The 23,386-nt window shown below is 43.4% G+C and overlaps 1 protein-coding gene across 1 annotated transcript in view; it reads right to left on the bottom strand.

Moving 5' to 3' along the window:
* Adcy2 (adenylate cyclase 2 (brain)) overlaps positions 1-23,386 on the bottom strand; it is a 319,852-nt gene that overhangs the window by 216,594 nt on the left and 79,872 nt on the right. The window contains exon 2 of the mRNA XM_013013878.1: positions 17,967-18,128. Coding sequence (XP_012869332.1) covers positions 17,967-18,128 — 162 coding nt within the window. The remainder of the gene's footprint in view (positions 1-17,966; positions 18,129-23,386) is intronic.

Below are 23,386 nucleotides of genomic sequence, written 5' to 3'. Positions count from 1 at the left end.
AAAATACAGGCTCATTTCACCAGCAGTCTGTTTTTGTAAAACACTGACCCCCAGCCAGGACATGAGCTGTGAGAAATGCTGGCCAACCTTTTCTGGAATATTCCCATCTGTTTTTTCGAGAGACTCTTTGGGAGATGTTTCGCCGTACCCAGCATTGCTGAAAAATGGATGGCATTTGTGCCTAAAATTCCCAGGCACTGACACCGCGTCACAGATGTAAATGTGCTGCGTGAAGCGAGAAGCATCTGCTGGAGGAGCCGCCGAGCTGTGCACACCCGGCCCTGGCTTCCCGGAGAACCAAGATGGGAAAAATGGGGAAAACGCCAAGCGCAGCTGCCGGAGGAGAGGTGTGGGGACAATTAAACAGACACTGACCTCTCTCACTGGGAATTTCACACAGCTGCGTATTCTGAAGCTGAACGAGGTGTATTTCTAAGGGCAAGTTGCTCTTAGATGTTACATCTTTTAAATGTTCTGAAGAAAACAATGACCTGTGTTTAGTAATGTTGCTAGCAGATATGGAAATGGGTTTGTAGGGTGATACATTCCTATCCTGAAGAGAAAATAAGACCTTTAGTTATTGTTCTGGAATAGACCGTGTGCCACCATCTGTTTATGAATAAAGTTTGATCAGGCCATAGCCACACTCACTTGCTGCCTTCTTGCTGTGGTTGTTCCTGGAGCCAAGTAGAGCAGGCTCTAAAAACAGGCCATGATTTGAAAATACTTAATCCCTGTCCTTCCCAGCAACAGCCTGGATCCCTTGTTCTACAACACACCTAAGTTTTCTGCTGTGGCTCAGGACCTTCCACCCGAGTCTTACTAACAACCCACAGCTGAGCAGTGCGCCACCCGTGTCACCATAAAGCATCATCGCAGGTCCGGCACAGGCTGAAGCCGAGTTCAGCAGAAAATCCCTCTGTAAATGGCTTCCATAAAGGGCCTGATTCCATATCCCGGATATCTGTGTCACTTCCCAGTCTCCGAATAGATACTAAGGTTCTTTAGGCTTTTTTGTTTTTGTCGTTTTAAAGTTTCATGTCAATTTTGTCAGGAAAGTGCTGAGTTTCTTAAAGTCTAGATTAGTGAAGGACCAACAGACATCAATGAAACAATTTTTCTAAACCTAGAGGAGAGGGATTTACCAAAATTGCAACCTGATTTGTAGAAAGAAGATCATTTAGTTACACATTTTTAGGCAAGAAATTTGTTTTGAGAAGTTGTTAAGCCATTTCTCACGCTTCCCTGTCATACTGCATCGTGATTTTTCTAAAGTCTGGGACGTTCTTTGGTTTCGCTAATTGAGCCAAGGTCACCTATCTTCCCATTATGACTATTTGATTTATCCATTAACTGTTCTAAAAACACACCAGGCATATTTTTTCTCTGCTTTCAATCTCAAGTGAAGTTCTTTACTAACTCTGGAAGCTGATTTGTGTGTGTGACTAAAATAATGACAGCAAAGAGAAACCGAGACAGAGAGAGAGAAAGAGAGAGAGAGAGAGAGAGAGAGAGAGAGAGAGAGAGAGAGAGAGAACTGGAGAGATAGAAGAAAATGGAGAGGGGGGGAGAGGGAAGGAATCCCAGGAAGGTATAACCTAGCAAATGGCTGTCATTTATTGAACACATGAGCCAAGCATTCAGCTGGGAATTACACTCGCCCAGTCCCTAATCCTCAGCTTAATTCTGTTATTGGTCCTTTTGTACAGATAAGTAAACAGATGGTCAGAGAAGTTAAATTGCTTGCGCAAAGTCATACAACCAATTCATGCAGAACTGGAAGCTGAGCTAAAGCCTTTCTGATACTGTTATTAAAGTTCTTTCCATTATACATCAGGCTGTCTTTGAAAAGGGAAACATGCCTTTTCAGTCTGGGAGACTGAGCAAAAAATATTTTTACAAAAGAATTTTGCTTCAATGTTTTGCTCACGAGAGCTTCAAGTAATCTTATGGAGTTCTGCAGGCGGAGGATCACAGTGCTAGGAACAGCCACAGAGGCTTTCAGTAAACCCAGTAAGCACTGTGGGGGGAGGGGACCACAGATCACAGGCAGAGCCCTTCCCCTCAGAATCGCAGAGACTCTGGGGTGATTGACAGGGTGGGAGGTGAGTCTGTTCAAGAACTGGGACACAGTCTAGAGACAGGCTATGGGTCATGGGGATTTGATGGAGGTCATCCCTAGATTTATCCTCAGGGAAGGCCAGGTTACAACCTTGAAATGCTCCAGGTAGAGGACAGGATAGGTGTTACAGCACTGAGAAAGGGCCAGCGTGGGACCAGCAATGGCAGAGCTCCCAACACATGACAGGGACAGAAGGTGGCAGACTGTGAAAATCAGCTGGGTCAGGTCATCCAGACAGGGCCTGGCAGGCAATCCCTAAAGCCTGGATTATTCTCTTCCCAGAACACAGAGGAGCTGTGGAAGGATCTGAAGGGCAGGCATGTTGAAGGACAGTCACCCCAACGGATGGTTCGGAGCTCGTAGAGCAAACCAGGCCTGAAGCAACTCATCCTGACCCAGGGCCAGGGTCCAAGGATGAGAGGCAGGAGCGGGTCCTGGGACAGAGACGAGAAGGAGCTACAAAGGAGTCTGGGATCTAACAAGTGGGAGGACCACTGAAAGGATGAGGGACAAGAGGGCCCCAGCTCAAAGGCTGAGAATTCTGGGAGTGGGACCATCCAGAGATGCATGGCACACAGCTTGCAAATGATGGGTTGACTTTGAGGAGCCCAAGGATAGCGTGGGCGGGACCCTGAGCTCACAGACTCTGAAGACAAATGTATATATCGAGCGCTGGAGGGCAGGAAACATCAAAATAATGGTTAAATTATGTGCAAGCCAAAAGGCCAGCAATAAAGTAGAACTATTTTTTTACTTCTTGCATGTTATAAATATTTGATTTTAAAATGCATTAATAATAAAGGAGAGCCCAGCACGGTGGCTCATGCCAGTAATCATAGACACTTGAAAGGTGGAGACAGGATGGTAGGGATTGTGCAGTCCAAGGCGAACTATGACAAAGAGTTTAGCACAACCCTGTTGTAAAGGACAAGCCTGGTCTGGTGGCTCATGTCTGTACCCCAACTGTGTGAGAGATACAGACAGGAGCATCAAGCAGTGGAGCTCACTGGACACTGATGATCGTGAACCATACAATTCGTGGGTGGAGATGGGAGGAAGGGACTGGGGGAGAATGAGGAAAGAGAAGACACTGCATGCCAGGAAACATACAAATTACCTGACTCACGTATATGGACTCCCTCTCTACATCACCTGGATAATAGCAATAAAGAGAATAGTTTTAAATGGGCTACCTGTGGTAGAATGCTAGCTACGTATGCTAAGCAAGACTGAACTCAAAACATCGGTTCTGCCAAAACTATGGAAATAGCCCAGAGGCCCCTCCATGGACAAATGGATCAAGAAAATATGGTATCTATACACCATGGGATTTTACTCATTCATCAGGAATAAGAAATAATAGTGTACCATTTGCAAAGAAATTGCATGAATTAAGTCAGGCCCTGAGAGACAAAGGCTGTCTGTGAAAGCTATAACTAATTTATAAACGTACAAGGAAACACATAAGAGTTGTAAGCAAATGAAAACAGACATATGAACTGAAGTATGATAATTGCAGAGAATTCAAATGTTATAATTCCTTGGAAAAATGATTTCAGACCAGCAAAATAAATATTAGGAGACTGGCACTTGAAAGGTGTGGGAGAGGATGAGGAGAGGGGAACAGAGGAATAAGGAAAGGAAGGGAAGAAGAAGGCATTTGTACCATACAATGCATATCCTGTGAAAATAAGAAAACTGAAGGGAGGGGGAAGGTTGGGAGAGATGGGAGAGGAGGATCAAAGGGCAGTGTGCATCCAGATGCAGTGTTCTGATAAACTGATTTGCTGAAGGGTAACTTTGGATGTGCAGCTACTTAAAGGCAATAAAATATAATTTAAAAAAGAAAATAATATCATTCTTAAATTGCATTCTGAAGTTGGTCCCAAAATACGTGTGAGACAGTCTGCAAGATTTCCTGCAAGAACCCTCTCTGATTCCAGGATCACTTTCACACCCAGCTAGCCTTTTTTTACCTAGGCTCACAAAATTCTTTAAATTCCACTGGAGACACTTAAAGGAAGGAACGGAAATAACTGGGCAGACTATTTGCTTTTCTCAAGTCATGCATGCACTTATATTTTCCTTACAAATAGCAGTTTTGTCCTAAAAGTTTGAAACTAATGGCAAACTTTATTTATCAGAAAAATCGAGGCTGAACTGAAACACCAAAATAATCCAAACAGCTATTAGATATGTGCATAAACCAAATGTCAGTTGAAACAAATATCTAGAATGGGTTTTGATGTACAGACATTTGGACAGCAGAAAGAACTAGAAAAAATTGTAAGTAAGATCATTTCCCCAAAGAAAGCAACTGAAATGCAATCAACTGAAAGGAGTATTACGCAGCCAATTTCACAAGACTTATGAGGTGAGTGTATGTGTGAAAGAGAGAGAGAGAAAGACAGAGAGAGAGAGACAGAGAGGAGAGAGAAGAGGGAGGGGAGAAGAGAGGAAAAAGAGGAGAGAGAGAAATTGAGTAATAAAAGGAGAGGGAGACAAAGGAGGAGAAAAAGAGAGAAAAACAGGGACTGAGAGAGGGAGGGAGGGAAGGTGAAGTTGATGGGAGCAAGAGGGAGTGGTGAGCATGATCTCACCTCCGCCATGGAGTGCTGACATCATCAGGGCATGTCCGCTCAGATGCAACACCATCACCTCCAGTCCTAGAACTCTGAAATCTGAGCGCTAGGTGATGGTTGGTGGGTGGAAATGTGCTCCATCACTGTCTAGAGGCTACACTTGGCAGACCCACCTCAGGGGACCAGCTACACCCCAAATCCACCTGGTCTCCCACCTGGAAAGAAGTCTTAAATCCAAGTGGACACCTACAGGTTGGCTCACTAAGGGTTTTCCGAGCAAACACCCTGAGTTGTGTACCAGGTCCGTTATCAAATCAATGGCGTCAGTTGTAAATATTTTTGAAAATGTCCACAGAGAGGCATTTCCGATGTGTTACACAGGAAATTAAATCAGTGACCTTCTCTGCTCCGTAAAATACCTAAAACACGGCACTCTCTCAGCCTCTGTGAAACTAGGCCTACAGCTTCTATGGGTTAAATAGTGTCATTATAGGCATGTCGATTTTAGCTCATTTTCTGCCAATGACAAGTAATCCCAGATTCTTGAGTTTCTGTCTATCCTATTTTCTCAATCATCTCTCGGTCTTTCTTCTGATTTCTCTAGAAGACCATAAGTTTGAAGCTCATAAAGAAATCTGAATTCCACCTAAAGGTGTAGCTACTTGGGCTGTCAGGATTAGGACCAGATCGGGACATAGCTGTCATGATTAGGTCATGATTGATCACGGCTACCTCACCACTTTTCATCAAGTTGCCATGAACTGGGAAGGCAGAGTCAAGGGAAAGGAACATGCCAAAGTAGAACTAAGCAGTAAAGGCTTATCTGTCAAAAAAGAAAGAAACTCAAATTAAAAATAAAAAAAAAAACACAAGGGCTGGGAAGGTGGCTCCGTGGTAGAGCACTTGCCTTGCATGCCTGAGGCCCTGGGTTGGATTCCTCAGCACCACATAAGCAAAAAGAAAAAAAACACAGAAAAATAGTAAGCACATATGATCCATAGACATAAACCATTTTCAGGGAGAAATTTAGAGTTCTTCAATGTTTACTCTCATTTATGGTGAGGGATAAAAATATTTTAAATACCTAACACAGTCACTAAATAAAATAAGAAACTACCCAGGGAAAACCATACCCATAGAAGCAATCAAAACCATCATGAGAATTCTCAACTCTAAAGTGCAACTAAAGCTTTGAATGTAAAGGGTTGTAGTTATAAGGAAGTATTATTTGTGACTGGGCAGCAGTGTCTTACATTGTTACCCCAGCTAGTTAGTAGGAAGAGTTAGGACAGGTCACTCTGCAAGGCTGGCAAAGGGAAAAAGTCAACGGGACTCCATCTCCATAGAAAGAGCTGGCTGTGGTGGTATGCTTGTCATCTCAACGCTAGCAGGAAGAATAAGCAGAAGGGCAAAAAGCAAGAGCCTGTCTCAAAAACAACCAGAGCAAAAAAATGAATTTGGGGGATTGAGGTGCAACTCAAGCAATAGAGTGAAAAACCCTAAATTCAGTAATTGCAAAACCCTAAATTCAGCTCCAGTCCTACCAAAAAAATATATAATCAAAAGACACTCTAGGAGAGAAGGTAAAGATGGACAGAAGTATTTTCACAGGCAAAGTAAAGAATAATATGTAATGTGATGTACTCTGCATAAATATTGGTAAATAAAGAAGTTTACAAATAAGTCAAGCAATCAGACCCATGCCTGGGTCTTGTCTAAGTGACTGCTGTTATTATAGTCAAAACAGATGCAGAAGCCTTGAGAACTAGCCAAAAATATCAAGCAGCAAATTAGGGAAAATTACAATATAACCTAATGAAAACAAGTCCAGAAATTCAAGAACTATTTGGTATTACATAAGCACAGAAATCTTAAATTTTTGTCCATAGATGATAAGTCCTTTGGTAGCAGGACAAGAGTCATTTTTTAAGGGAAAAAGAAAGAGAAATAGGTTGCCATCAGTATTGCCTTCAAATTATAAAAAAATCTATGTGACTTAACCCAAAAGCTAGTGTATGGCTTAAAGGGAGAAAAAGCTGGGAAATTAAAAAGTAAACAAATACAACCACTATTACAGCCTTGATGTTAATCAGTTCCTTGGAGGTATATGGCAAAGCAACTGGAAAGGAAAGGAGTTTTTATTTTTTAATTAGAAAGTAAAAATCCACATGAAAGTGATGTGATTATGTACCTGAACAATTAAGAGGTTCAGGACTAGAGTTATGGCCAAAGTGGTAAAGTGTCAGATAGGTAAGCAAGCAAAGTAAGAGCTCAAAGGCCCTGAGTTCAAGCCCCAGTACTTTCAAAATAGATCGGTAAGTAGGTAGATAGACAGATAGACAAACAGATGGATAGATATATGATAGATAGGTAGCTAGATGATAGAACTAAGAGGATCAGATGAAGGAATTGCTACAAGAGTAAATTCACAAGTGGAAACAAGATGTACATTCACTGAAGACTCCACTGAGAGCCCGCCTCTCCCTCCCCCTCCCCAGTCCACCTCTCCCTGCCCCTCCCCCTTCTTGCTCTCACTCTCTTTCCCTTCCATTTAAAAGGACAATTGTTTACTTACCTGAGCTACTTATAATCACTTGGCAGGACTTCTCTTTGCTTTCCCTAGTGATGACAGTTTTGTTTAAATATGAAGTAAAATTCCCATATGTGTCTACTCTGGGTTTTGCTTGAAATTGGATGTATTTTCCTATTTTATCATAAATACCTGCCAGGAAGGTACCTTCCTCTGCTAAGCCCTGCAGGGCTTGACAGTGCCTTGACAAACCAGAGAAGTGAATTCCCCAGGCCCAGACCTTGGAGAACAACTGTCTGCAACAACCCACAGAGGGAGAAAAGAGGCCCTACAGCCGCCTCTGGATGCTGGTATCTGAAGTGAGTTCCATTGTAGCCTCTCCCTCTACTTAGATCCTCTGGGGATCTCATATATGACTTTTTAAAATAAATAAATGTCTTTGCAGATATAATTAAGGGATAGAGGGCTCAATACGATCACGCTGGTTATAGAATGGAACCTAACCACAAGAACTAGTGTCTCCATGGCAGTTAGAAGAGAAGATGAAGAGACAGAAAGAAGACAGCACAGAGTGAGGAGAAAACTGTAACACAAGAGGACCGTAGAATTGAGCTACTCATTTTCAAGCCAACAAATGACAAGATTTTCTGGAAAACCATTAGAAAGTAGGAAAGAGACATAAGCAGGTTCTTCCTCAAGCCTGCCAATATCTTGTTTTTCTTTTCCGCAAAACAATGGGTATCTGTGCATGTCTATACTTGTTACTTAAAGCACCAATGTTTTCTGTGCTTCTTTATATCAGCACTGGGCAACCAATATAGTATCTCAGTGGAAGGTAGTGAAGGACTTCAGAGCTGACAGAGTTGGTGCCTATCTCTTCACCATAAATGGTCAAGATTAAAGTATCAGGAGGATGGCTAGAGGGAGGGGAAAAGAGCCCTCTCCAAGGCTGACCCTCGGTGGGAGGGTAGCCCGGGAATCCAGTCAGCGCTGAGTATCCAACAAGTGTCTACTCTTGTATCTCTCCCCTTCGTTTTTCTTATTAGGCTAACTTGGCCAACTGTAGCTCAAGGATTCCTAAAGCCTGGTATACTGGCTAGTTTTCTAATCACATGCGAAAGGTAATATTAAAAAATATGGGGAAAGACAGTATCAAGAATATTGAGAAAGGTAATATTAAGAATGCTGAGAACCATAATTAATATTAAGACTTTTCTGTGTGTGTCAGTTGTGGGGCTTGAACTCTGGGCCTGAGCACTGTCCCTCAGCTCTTCAGCTCAAGGCTAGCGCTCTACCACTGTAGCGCCATTTCCGGTTTTCTCATGGCTTATTGGAGATAAGAGTTTCACAGCCTTTCCTGCCCGAGCTGGCTTTGAACCACGATCCTCAGACCTCAGCCTCCTGAGTAGCTAGGATTACAGGCGTGGCCACTGGAGCCCAGCCCTCAAGACTTACTTTATCTCCTGGTTTCAGAGGCTTCAGTCCACAGCCCACTGCTCCATCTTTTCTGTGTCTAAAGCCCTACCTTCTACCTTCTTCTAGGAACACCATGGGTTAATCCATTGACCCAGTCCCTCCTCAATAGCACCACCAGGTGAGGACCAACCCTTCAAACCATTAGCCTCTGGCTATCACTGCACATACAAACCATGCCACAAGGCACACGATTCTCACACTTACACAATGGAGGAAGGCTGAACTCCTCTCCTTCACAGAGCCTGAGTTTCTAGGCTCCCACTAAGAGGGAGCTCTGCCCTAGGCCAGGGAAGAGCATTCCCTGGGGTGGCTCATCAGAACAGACCTTGAGCTCTTGGGACCTCACACACATACCTGTTGGAGCCATGCTGTCCTGCTGGATTTCCTAGGACATCAGTGATCTGTTTGTGACTACATTTCCCAAAGTATTTCTATGTTCCATTTCTCTTAAGTTTTACCCAATCACGTCTACTGAGTGAACAATACTATTGCCACTCCTGCTAGCTACTATTCTTGGGAGCTCAGCACCAGTGCAGCTTAGTAATGGACTGTCATTCAGTACCCTTCCTAATCAGCACCAAGGCCAGCAGCCGTGGACGAAGATCACCTTACTGCTGCAGTTGTACACGTGGGAAAACTGAGTGGAGCCACAGCTTGAGTGCCTGAGGAAACACATTTTGACCTGGAGTGATTCCAGAGTGTCCTTTGGATCGGGTGACAAGAAGCAGAACTACGCACAGAAGCTGAGCTGCAGCTTAGGCCCAACAATTTCAGCCAACTCCACAAATGTGCTGGAGCTGACATGATTGACCACAATTGTCCAATGTGGGGCCACAAAGAAAAGACTTCCTTACTTCTGGCATGGGAGGTCAGGGCAGCATGACCTCAGGCTGCTGGATATGTTTGGGCAGTCCCTGAAAGGGGCTCACAGAAAGAAAGCTAGTGCTGACACCAGCCCAAATCACTGACGGGACACTCTTCCCTGGGGAACGGGAGAGCGGTCTGTCTCTGTGGCCACTACACATAACCATGAGGAGAAAAAGGTGTCCAAACTGGAACTCTGCCTGCAGCACAAAGCTGGATCTGCTCGTTCCTCCCGACCCCAACCCCCTCAGGCTGCTGAGAGGAATATCAGAAATGACCCAGGGGTGTCTGGCCATCAGAGCCTCTCATCTCCTATGGGAGGCAAAATCAGTGGACATTATTTTTTTTTTGGGTCCAGTCGCGGGGCCTGAACTCTGGGCCTGGGCACTGTCCCTCAGCTCTTCAGCTCAAGGCTAGCGCTCTACCACTTGAGCCACAGCGCCACTTCTGGCTTTTTTCTTTTTGCTTATGTGGTGCTGAGGAATCGAACCCAGGGCCTCAGGATTGCAAAGCAAGCGCTCTACCACTGAGCCACCTTCCCAGCCCCAGTGGACATTATTTTTAGGCTGTGATTACTGTTGAAGAGACAGACAGGAAGCACATCTCCGCCCTCTGTCCTCAGTCTACCTAGGTTGTTAAACTCTGCAAACACAGAGAAGATGTTGATGTTGTATTCTCATTGGGCAGTGATCATGATTAATACCTGCTGTTTTCTGAGCACTAAGTATGTACCTGGCTCAGTTAAGTCCATTTATCCCCTCATTTCATCATCCCCGAGGCCCTAGAAAGATGTCCCGATCATTATTTCATTTTGTTAATAAATAGACCCAGCGCCAGCTCTGTCTCTCCTTGGAAAATGCCCGAATGACAACATATACATAATCTCCACTGCAGCAGCTCCCAGGGTTCTTCTTTTAAAGGAGTCCATTAGAATGGTTTGGATCCAGGCTGTAGGCTCACAGGTTATGTAACTCTTCAAGAGATCCAAGGAAGTTGGGTTGTATGACCTGCACAGGGGCTTCTGATTTTCTTGTACTGTAGGGGTTTCAAAGACCAGTTACTAATGCTATACTAATGCTCAGAATCTGTAGCTGTCAGAAACTACCTCCCTCCCTTAAAAATAAACATTCAGAGTTGGCAGAGTCTCTGGTATTTGTCAATAGTGGACCAAAGAGACAGGAATTAATGAAAGTAGGAGAAAATCACTAGCTAGCTGGCAAGAGACATGATAGAAGAAACTGCCACAGTCCCATTTAATAAATCTACAATAAAGCATCATTTTCAATAACAGTCCACTGCTTTGAATAAACAGAAAACAGAGTATTCAGATGACAGATGAAGATAGAGACCGTTTGTGGATAGCTGGCACTCTTTTATAAAGAATTCTTCCTTTGGCCAGATCGTAAGAACAAAGCCCTGTGCTGGTGGGGTTTCCTGCCCATCTAGCTCTGTTCCTTCACCGTCCCTTCAATGCCATTCCACTGACACTGGACCTCATTCCAAAACTGCAGTCCAGCTACTAATTACCAAAATGAAAATCAGTCTCTAAATTTCAAGTCTGAACATCTCCGTCCATGTCTCCTGGGATCGGAGGGCTGCAGGCAGGCGTGGAAGTCGCTGTTCAGTTGAGTCACCAAGACTCTCGTTGGCAGTGAGCGTGGGTCAGGCGGGGCGGGACCAAGAAAGACAAAAGGGCAGGGGAGGGAAGTAGGTTTAAACTCACTCTAGGATTTTAGTCTGGCAGGCACATTCCTATTTTTACTTCTTGTCCATTCTTCTAAATCCCACTGCCTTTCGTAAAAGTAAACAATGGCTTCTTAAAACAAGGTAAAGATTACACTCAATCCATGCCTTCATGCTATGCAAACCTGGCAGTGACCCACTCTCCATTTTTTAACCTCTACAGAGGGGGAAAAACTGTTCCACATGTCTCCGAAGACAAACAGTAAGAACGGAGATGTAAATTCCTAGCAATTAGTTTCTTCCACAGCCAGAAGCCAGGCAGCTGGTAACCTGCTGTCTCTCCACTCCCCTCCTCTGGGCTTCTCAGATTAGATCCTAAATGCAATTTAATTCCAGACTCCAATATGTACTTCCTGAATTATACTTAAAAAGAATCAGTTATGTAACAAAGCCACATTGCTGCTGATTACACACTTGCTGTAGATGATTGTCTACATTAGGTGCAATAAAATTTTTTTCCAATTGTATCACAGTTTAAATCTATCAAAGCTTACTGGGCGCCAGTGGCTCATGTCTATAATCCTAGCTCCTCAGGTGGCTGAGATCTGAGGATCACAGTTCAAAGCCAGCACAGGCAAGAAAGTCCATGAGAGTCTTATCTCCAATTAACTACCCAAAAAGCTGGAAGTGGAGCTGAGGCTCAAGTGGTGGAGGGATAGCATACATGCGTACATGCACGCACACACACACACACACACACACACACACACACACACACACACGAAAGCTTCTGTAGTGTAAAAGAATCTTGTACCATTTTGCTAATACCCTAATCATTCTGCTAGAAAACCAACAGGTGCTCCTTAGAATATCTTCTTTAATAAACATAGATTCTCATATAACTGTCTGACTGCAGTAGATCAGTATTAAATCCTATCCCCCTTCTCATGGGAAAACAAAAGGTAGAGGAAATGAACTTCGGAATGTGTTGTAAATACTCAAGAAATATAAGTCCATTAGAGTGAGTAAACTGCAAATACAAAACATAATCAGGGTTTATAGACAGGAATATGTGAAAATTCCTTGAAGTTGGTTCAGTAGTTGCTAACAGAAACTCTGATGTACAAAGTGGAGCAGATCAGGTGCATGTTCCAGATGCTCACGTACTCCATCAACACAAGATTCAGGTGGACCCTGGACCACTCTACCCAGCAGGGCAGCAGAACTGCAGGCTCCTCCTCAACTCAATGGTGGCTATCTGCTATCTTTCCCTGGCCCAGGAGGCAGTACCACAGCAGAAGGGCAGGCTTCGCACGTATATTCCCGGCCTCAGTCTCCCTTTACTTTGGCCTAATGACAAGCAGAAAAGACTCCTTAATTCTATTTCATCGAGTGCTTATTCCCATCAATGTAATTTATCACACATAAATGATATATTCTTCCTACAGTGACAATATAGAACTACTTGCGATTAACATTTCCGCCTCTTCCTTGGAGATTTCAAAGTCCCTCCAGAATCACAGATTACAGACACATATTTCTTTGAGACTCAGGATAACAGAGAGAAAAGAATTATGAGAAAATTCACATGAGATCAGTACATAGTGAATCACAGAGCAACCAAAAATTATCTCTTCCTCGCCTACAAATAAGTGCTCTGTTCAAAATGTGTTTGTCCTCTTTGCCTGCCTCTTCCCACCTCTTCTCCTTCCCACCTGTCCTGTCCCTTCCTTCCAGAATTACTCAGTCCTGAGCCATCAGAGAGGCCCAAGATGGCAGCATGTGCACTGACAATAAAGGATATAAGAACTGCATTTGCCCACAGGTGACAAAGTGATGACTTAGGAGTGTACACTATGAGAAAGCCACACACAGGGACAGAGCCCAGCAGGAGGAGGGGACACTCATGTGAGTCGCAGCCACACGTGGAAGGGACATCCGAGCCTGAGCATGGAGAGGGGACAAACCAGCAAGGCGAGCACTGGGAAAGCCCTTCACATGAGCCGCATGAGCAGCCGTCTGGGGGCTCGAGAGCTGGCATTGGAGATGAGTGGTGGGTCACATAAGTAAGTGGATTGGGAATCATTGGAGCTAAGTTTTCTTTTCTCTGTTGTTCAAGGGAACTCTCTGTGCAAACTCATACTGATTAATGTCTGTCAACACAGCAGAAAACACGTGGCAGTCTCTCATTTGGTGGACTGACCCTGGCTGTTACAAACCACCTGTCACCCAGCACTTGCCTTGCAATGACTCTCCACTCAGGAATGAGGAGATTTTTGGAGAGATGGCTGGATTTAGGGCTGGCGCAGGGAGGAACAAGATGAGTCTGAGCCCTCTGGTACCCAAAAGAGGTGAGGCCATGTTGGAAAGACGGAATCCAGCTTGGTGGGTGCATCCTGAACAAATCTAAAGCGGTGAGGTCATCTAAATAAATAAAAGTGATCGTAGCTTGGAACCTATCAAAGGACGTTTTTAAACCTAAGACTTCATACATATAAATAAATAAATTGGAAAAATTGATGTAAAAATAGAACATAGGCCTAAAGAAAGTTCCCACATAATAAGTATTACTCACAAAGGGGAAAACAGTCATTTCAAAGTGGACAACCTCCTCCAAACACAAATCTACACTAGAAGCAACAGAGCAAAGTGGAATCATGCACCCCTGGAAGATTCTATGAGAACACCCCAATACCACAGACTCCTGGCCACAACAAGGAACTTGAGTCTGTTCGCAAGGAAGAGCCAAAGACTAACAACACTGGAAGACATTTGTTTTACAATGTGATGGGACTGCAAACGTCCAGTGTGTCAAGATTGTGAGTAGCAAACGAAGGAATTGTTTCAGACGAAAGCCCAAAGAGATTTCACTGTACTTGGCAATGTGGGGTTCTCACTTGGGCCTGATCCCTTCCGCTATAAATGGAAATGATTACTGGCAACACAGGATGAACTTGAATAGACTGAGAATCAGACAGCAGTAATAGGGCAGAGGATTTCCCAACTCTGACAGTTCTATTAGAGTTAGGTAAGAGAAATGGTATTAGAGAAAATATAGAGCTAACGCATTTGGGGTCAAGAATCACCAAATTGGCAACTGACCTCGAAATGGGTTAGGGAGAAAAAAGAAGCAATATTGTATTTGCAACTTATTGTCTCAGAATTTGGAGCTGCTTCAAAATAAGTTACATGGTGTACTGGCGATTTCAGTTTGTGTTTGAAATGGCTATGGCGATGCCACTTGTACTGTTTAATTATTAGCTATCATACTTCAAGGCATATGGCAGTGACATGAATTTTCTGACAAGGAACTCTATTATACAGCTTTAGAAAGGGAACAGGTTTTCTCTTAAGTCATTATTTTGGTTAACAGGTAAGTACTACATGGTCTCATGAGCCCCAATGCCAAAGACACTTGAAACAAAACCTCAGTAGCCAGCAAATCACAGCCCTCCCCTGAGGGCTGAGCGGGAGCTGACCGGCTGGACAAGCAGCTTCTGTACACTGAACCAGTTCCTTTTATTTTATACAGTATGATATTTAAAATACCTAAAAGAAATCTAACCAGTAAATTCACTGCATTCTAATTTATATATACCGTACATAAGAAGAATTCAATGAAATGGTTTTTTTCCACCTATCACCCCACACCAGTGATATTTTTAGGTTGCATTTTCCATGGTGATCAAAAGTATGGAAAGCTTTCTTCAAACATTTTTTTTTTGTCAGTTGTGGGGGTTGAATTCAGAGCTTGGGTTGCTGTCCCTGAGCTCTTTTGCTCAAGGCTAGTACTCTACCACTTTGAGCCACAGCTCCACTTTTGGTTTTCTGGTAGTTAATTAGAGATAAGAGTTCAAAGACTTTCCTGTCCAGGCTGCTTTGAACCATGATCCTCAGATCTCAGCTTCCTGAGTAGCTAGGATTACAGACATGAGCCACCTGTGCCAGGCTTCAAACATTCTTTGATGTTTAAATATAATCCTTTCATTTTAAGGTTATTAGAATCATTATGTAATTATTTCTGAAGTGACAGGAAATGGAATCCGTGGTTCTTTCTTTTCCTGTCAATGAAATATATTTATATGAAATATATTACATGAAATATATTTCTTATATGAAATGCCACAGATGAGGCTGTTTTTCTTCACTTTTTTTGCTTCTGCAGAAATATTCTATCTGACTGTCTGCTGCCATAAATTATTTTTCATTGTTGGCTCTGGAAAATGGGTAAATAAAAACTAAGGATTACATTTTCTCAAGTTCTTTTTACTAATATATGAAGATAAAAATGCTTTTAGGCAGCTTGGCTCAATATAGTATTCAATAACCTAGAATACTTTTTGAAGCACTTTCATTTTCCACTTAAAAAAAAACACAATTTGATCCTTATGGACAGTTATTAAAAACATCTCTTCTCAGAATTTTTTCTCTTATATCTGTGCCAGCAGACATTTCATGTATTCACAGAGGAGATAAAGAGATGGGTACAAAATGTTCAAGGAAGTTTGCCAGGGGAGACCCCAAGCTGAAGGTAATATGAGCCAGGAAGAATTTCCAGTTCACAGTCACTTCCACACTCTCAAGTGGCTGGGCAGATCAGGTACGTACTGCTTCTGCAAAAGCATAGCCATGCCCTGACCCAGCCACACCCTGACCCAGACTCCACTACCAATGCTGAGCTTCCTGGCTCAAGGAATGGGACAGGACAGAGTAGATGGGAAAAGGGAGAAATGCTCTCAAAGGAGATGCTGGCAAATTCATAGAGAGGAAAAAAAAAAAAACTATGGCTGAGAGTGTGTGCAAAAGATTACTTCTTAAACATCATCCCAAACAGAGTTGCTCTGTTTATCTTTTGAGTTAGATGTTGGTGTTGGACAAAACTAGATAAGGTGAGTACATTCTGGAGATCTAAAGACTAACACCACTGGTGATAGATGTGTGCGCTAATTTGCTCCTGATAATCATTATGTAATATCATACATATATACATACCAAATCATGCTCTATATTCCTTGGATATAGGTAACCTTTATTTGTCAACTAAATACTCTGAAGTCAAACCTTCCACCTTCACTTTCTCATGAAATAGTCCCTGGCCAGCTCCAGCTGTGCTCAGGCGTGCAATGCAGGTGCACAACACACAACCAGAGGCTAGGTCTTTGCACACAGGGAAGACAAAAGGTGCTGTTATGGGTTGAAACTAAACATGTCTCCCAACTTTATCAATGGATTCATCCAGTAATGAGTTCTCACCGGAGGTGGGAATCTGAGGGTGTGCCTTTGGAGAGTATAGCTTGTCCTGAGACTGATTCTCTTGGTTCCAGTCATTCTCCCTTCCCCACGAATCTCTCTCTCTTTCTCTCATTCTCTCTTTCCCTCCCACCCAGTCCATCAGAAGTTGAGCTACTCTGTTCCAATATATGCTCTCCACCAGGATGTCCCGCCCCACCATACCACAGACGAGTCCAGAAAAACAGGGCCAGTGACCATGGACAGAAACCTCTAGAACCATAAGCTAAGGCAAATTCTTTCTTAATTTGTGCTCACAGGTACTGTCACCATGACTAGCTATTCTTAATGAATGTAATGGTATGAACACCAGAAGATAAATACACAGAAGAGGAATCCCTAGGGAGCTTTCAAGACTAGAGATTCCCACAGGCCCCAACCTAAGCCCCCAGATACATCTCAAGCTTAGAAATACCACAAACCTACCGAGCGCATGGAAATCTGCTTTCTCAGACCCTGCAGGCCTCAAGTGATCCGTGTCTCAAAGTCATCTCCCTGGACTGGGTATAGCTTAGCAGCAGGGTGCTGCCCTGGCATACCCAAGGCCAGCTCAATCTCCAAAATAAAGCTTTCTTTCTAATTGTACCATGATGTTCATAACTATAACTCCTCTAGCTTCAGTGTTTGCTACCACAGCCACATTTGTTTCAAATAATCCCCATAAGGCAAAATAAAACATACTTTTGACAGGTAAAAAGCTGCCTGCCTGAAATAACTTCAGTTCATTAACTCTACTGTTCAGTGACATGTGTATGATATATATGATGCATGATATACAATGGTAATTATTATGTAATGTTATACACATACACACATTAAATCACAATCTATGTGCCTTGAATATAGATAGTATATATCAATCTTATATATGCACATATATAAACATTTAAAATGCTTTTACCTAATTTAATAGCTTCTTAGAAATGTCATTTACTAACAAAACAAAATTTGCTGCTGTAGCCCTTCCACGAACTCTATGTTTTCATGCCCAGAGACCTGCCAGAGGACTGAGAAATGGGGAACCTTTTATCCTTTGTAAAGAGAAAGGTAGAGCAGAATTACGAATTTAAGCATACAAGTTATCTCATTCTAAAAGTACCAGTACTAAATAAGAATGTACAGTGAGGACACTGCAATCACCAAAATCATAGCACAATTCAGCAATCAGCCAGATGGACTTATACTTTTCAGATGACGGCTAGCGTCAGCTTTCCTGTTGCTAGCAGCTACGTGACAGGGCCTCAGTGATGAGTGGGGCGGGTCGGAGCACCCCTGGCAATAGTCAGGAACAGAAACACCTGGGAGAAGAAGATGTGCAGACCGGGGAGACAACAGACAGTCCCTGGACAGACGCCTGTACGTCTTCCCCAGGTCCGTGGACAGCGCAAGGCCATCGGCCCAGATGAGGTGGGTCACCTACCTGCCAGACCAGGTGCTCCACGCCTCCAGGCCGTGTAGACAGGCAGATGCTCAGCACGATGGTGTGGGAGGAGGAGGTGAGGACGCTGGCGATGATGGCGTCCCGCATGTTGAAGGGTAGCATGGTGTACACCACGAAGACGATGAAGAGGAAGAAGGACACCTAGAGGAAAGCAGAACCGGAAGGTGAACAGAGTACCTGGCTCCTCAGTGCCATCTCTTTCCTTCCTATTAATGGTAGCAGGAAACACGTTTACTTAAGAACACCATTATGGAAAAATATGACAGCACACTGAGACAAAGCCACCAGATTATAACAAAGGATTCATCATAGTAACAGGAAAAAGAAGTTCTTGATTAAAACCGTGAGATGTTCAGTTCTGAGATCCAAACTTCTGCAGATCTGAGTGGTGCTCGTGCATGCATGCAATGCTAATCTTAAACCATTAACCTTTGGTATCCGTGCTTTAGAATGAGCAAAGGGAGACCCCTCCAGCATGGATGGAGTCGGTTCAGCAGTTGTAAAATGCACTTTTGTATTTCCTCCAGAAGAGATTAAATTTAGAATACCTATGTGACCTAGCAATTTCACTCCTGGGTATATTCCCTACAAAAACAAAACAACAACCTGGACACAGATTCTCAGACACATATGTGCATGACAAGCGCTCGCCTCACTGCCACAAGGCAGAAAGGATAGATACCCACCAAGAGAAGAACGAGTGAACCACATCTGGCATTCATACATCACAGCACTGTCCAACTGTCCGACTGTGGATGCATGACACCAGGTGTACAGACATTATACGGGATAAATGCAGCTGGGGTAAAAAGGCTCCATATTGCAAGATTGCATTATAGGAAGGACACCAAGTAAGAAAACCATAGACAGGAGACAGATTGGTGGTTGCCTGTGGGTGGGACAGAGTGGGATGAAGAGGGAAAGTCATTGCATAATAAGCATTATAGTTTGCTTTGGGGCGGATAAAAAAGGTTTTGGAACTAGACAGAGATGTTCGCTGGGCAACACTGGGAGTTTACTAAATGCCTCAACATTCTTTACTTTAAAATGTCTAATTTGTTATGTGAACTTCATGTCAAAGAAACCAGCAGTAAGAAACCTCTCAGAGAAAGGTTTGGAATGGAAACGATGATGTTTAACAGGTAGTAAAACAGACCAATTTCATCACACAAGAAGCTGAGACAGAAAATATAAAAAAAGAATAAGCCATAAGTCCAGCAGGCAAAGGACCTAAGGTCAGAGAATTGAGGAATGAGGCTCCACACCATGGAGCTCCTTCCCTTAAGTGAGCAATTTGCCCGAACAGTTTGCACAAGTGTGCTCTGATACATGGAGAGAACATGAAAGCCACGCATAGCCGATAGACACTGACCGGTCAGCTCTGCTGTTTCTCTGAGTTCCAAGCATGACTTGGGCATGAGGCTCTGCTACAGATGGATTCAAAGAGTACCCAGTCTGAAAGACACCAGGCTTTATCTCCTAACTATCCACTTACAGGGACCTGGGTTACATTTATAACCTAAAAAGCAACTGTCTGTCACCAGGCTGGTATCTTTGTCTAATTGTCTTGGTTAAAAAGCCTAATGAAGATGAAGTGCTCACACTCTGAAAATCAACTAAGATCCTTTCATTTTCTTCAGGGCATTCCTACTTGGACGGTCATTCATTTCACAAATACCTTGCACTCTGAGGGACAGAGGCCCACACAACAACTGAAGCCCAGCTCTCGTCCTTTTCCACTGGGGGAAATGTTGGTCATGCATGCCGGCACGCCAGCTGTACTTCACAGCACGCACATCCAGAGAGAAGGACACACTGCACGACCAGCTCCGCCCAAGGACCATTATCTGCCCTCCATCTTCTTCTCTCTAACTGCCGCCATTCCTTGAAATGGCAGCCAAGGAGAAAGCCACTGTGGGCGGGCCAAGTGACCAGGAAGCCCGGGTTTGGTGTCGACCATCTGTTTCATGCCCCCGTTTCCTCCCCTTCAATCTATATTTGTAAGAGCCTCAGGCCAAAAAAATGTGGGTGAAACAGATTACCATAGTGATATTTTTTGAGCAATTATTTTCCTTTCACCTCTTCAAAATAAAAGACCTTGAAGAATTTTTTTCTGTCAAGCATTATTACTTAGTATGCATTACTTAGCAATCCATTTACTCCATGTTGTATGTGAAATATAATGCTGAGGCCAAAGATCTGGGCTTAGCTAGTTCACCAATGAAGATGTAACGTGTAGCTGGGAGACTTTTCCTGTGGGGAGTGGTGGCCTGCCGGGGCCCTCTTACCATCTTTCCAAGGACAGAATGTACACAGAGAGCTCACTGAGTCGATACTCATATTTCACATGAGTGTGTTCAGGGTGAGATGACAATCAATAACACAATTTCAAACCCACAAATCACCAGCGCCAGAGTTTATTGAGTACTTACTGCTCAGACCTTCCACAGCTCATCGCTGAGAATCTTTGAGCTGTGGGAGAGGATTCTCCAGGAAACAGGAAAGCAATTTCTGTGTATTTCCAAATAATTGAGAAAAATAAACTTCCCCTGGAATCCCCGACCCTCATGAAATTACAGGGAAGGTTTCTAACGAAGATATTGCTATTTCTGTACTTAGCATCCATGCACACATCTTTGATGACTTCTGTAGAAGCATTTAGCCCTTCAGGAGCCTCCCAAGACACTAGTCCTCAGGCCTATTTTCACAACAGTTTCACTGACCCAGAGGAATTGGGAATTTGACTGATAGCTTATAATTAATGTCACAGCTCAAATAAGAGTTCCAGGGTCCAACGCTTCCATCTATTCTTGGTAGCTTATAAGAGCTTCTTCTTGTGGCAGATACAAATCACATTTGTTGGGAGAGGCATTGGAATGTAAAAGAAAAGCCTAGCAGCACACAAGTGCAAGACACAAGCACACAGGGGCCATTTCTGTAATTCTAAGAGTGACAGCAGGGAGTTTTCCTATGGCCAGGACCGCCACACTCACTCTGCCACAAGCTGCTGATCCCAAATTCTGTCAGTAAAGAGGACGGCCCAAAATGGCTAATATTCCAAAGACACCCACTTACTGCCTTCATGTGTACAAATTTAACTTCTAATGTGGTAATAGGATTCGTTAAATAATATTCTACAATAAACAGCAAAAATATGACATGGAGAAAGTGATACTAAAGAGTTGAAAACTAGTTTAAATAGAGACTTTGTGCTTTGAGTGTTGAATGACAGCCTAGGTTCTATTAAGGAATATCTTGACTTCAGCACTGTTGATACATGGGGCTGGTTAATTCTGTGTCCTATGTGTTGGAGTGTGTTGAACAGAAGAACCCGGGTCTTCACTAAGGACACTAAGGATCTGCAGACAGCATCGAATGTCTTTCAGGAGCAATACAATGCATGGTTGAGAACAATGAGCTCCAAGAAATGTTTTTCTGCAGGAATGAGAAAAAAAATGTTGCATGGTCATGGTTTATTGCAAAAATTAGCTTTTATTTTGTAAATTCTGATATCCATCAAGTTTAAAGGAAATACATTCAATTAATATATTATTTTTCTACAACATAGCATATAATTAAAAAAAAGCTTCTACCTTCCAGGAAGTATTAAATAAATCTTTTCAGACACCAAAATTGATAGCCACTTTCAAAGTCCCTCTCTTTTACTGCTGCATATTTTACTTCTAACCCAAACATCCTTAACATTGCTTTGCAATTATCAGAACTTACGGATACTTTGGCTATCGTTTTATTAATACACCCATCCACAGAGCCTCAAAATAGAATTATGTGGAGAACAGCCCTTTAGCTGCCCAAATATAATAGTTCCTGTGATAGACTCATAGTAGATGGGAAAATAAATAGCTAATGGTTGGTTAAACAAATGGTATTAAATCAGTCTGGGGGACTTCAGCGGCACCATTTTAGGAGCTCAGCTAGAGGTGCCTGAACAGCTTCTGTCTACAGGTCTGAGCTAAAAAGAGGGCTACGTTCACTTCAAGTTCCACATGGGGAGCTTTCTTCACATCCTATTAATCACCGAGGGTTCTGAATTTTTAAGCCTGCTTTCCCAACACAACTTCAAACAGGACCATATGTAAAACTAAAATGGATTTGGCACATCTAAAGAACATGTGGGTAAAATGCTCTAAAAAACCTAATGTAATCTCTAGGTTTTCCATGTTACCATGGGAATGTAAGACTCTTATGAACATAAGATATACCTCTCTGTCCAGGGGCTGAAATGAGAAGCCATTGATCTGACAGCCACCAACCCACGCAAAAAGGCGTGTCGATACAACATCTGAAGTGACACAGCACTCATTCCGAGAGAACAGCTGAAGTGCATCTACTGGCCCAGGCCAGCAGGAAGACAGGCAGACCTTCACAGATCTCCTCCTTCAAACACAGCCAACAAAGACTTCCCTGCATCCCCCTAAAGCTGTTTTGCCTCCAGGACCCCTCACTTCTGTCTGTGATGAGTCTCCAATCAGCCAGGCTACAACCATAGTATGCTTCATGTCCACACTCAATGAAAGTTCTCTTCCTAATTTGGACGTTTGCTTCCTCCTCCACCTGTGCCTCTCCACTCTTCCTCTCCACGACACTGGCTTCTTTCTCATTCTTCTCACGATCCCTCAGTGAGAGAGCAAGGTTCATCAGCTCAAGTCCATTTTTGGGAGCCACGAGCGCTCTCTGGGTACCTGGTACAAGTGTACATCACTTTTCTTGTCAGTTAGGTGAGGTCTCACAATTTGCTGTGACAAAGCAAGCAGAAGGGATGATTTGTCCTTTCTGGGTGGAAACTAGAGGCGTGAGTGTGTAACACACCTTGCCCTCTGTCTCCCCGGGGAATCATGGGGTCATGGCATCAGAGCCATGCCTCAGCAAGTGAGGGGCAGAGTCCCTTGGGGGCTCCACAGGGACCTTCAGACATGCAATCGACTGATGACCCCTGGTGGTGTTTAGCCCCTTATCCCTAAGTACATGGGCGGATACTAATACGGCTCTCTCTTTCCATTTTATTGATGTGCATTTATAAAGTATTGACTATCCAATAGTCTCCAAATTACTTTTCTCCCTTAACTATTCATTGTGGGCTTATTTTTGAGCCTACAGATTTAAAAAAGTAATCATTACTTTTTCCGAGTGACAAAGCATTCCACAGTAACGGGTTCAGCGTCATTTACAGTTAAGGCCTTCCCCGCTGCTAATCTTTCATGGCAGAACAGATGCCTGCCAGCTGATTGCAATGCACTCTCTCTGATGTCCCCTGCTGCTCTGACATTCTCTCTTCTCCAATCCAGCCCAAATACCACTGCCAACACAGGCTCTGAATGCACAGGCCTGAGATGTAAACCTGTCCCATGCTCCACTCACGTGCACGTACATGCACGCGC

The sequence above is a fragment of the Dipodomys ordii genome, unplaced genomic scaffold (genome assembly GCF_000151885.1).
Source record: "Dipodomys ordii isolate 6190 unplaced genomic scaffold, Dord_2.0 Scaffold21, whole genome shotgun sequence".
NCBI lineage: Eukaryota > Metazoa > Chordata > Mammalia > Rodentia > Heteromyidae > Dipodomys > Dipodomys ordii.
This window is presented reverse-complemented; position numbering and strand designations above follow the sequence as displayed.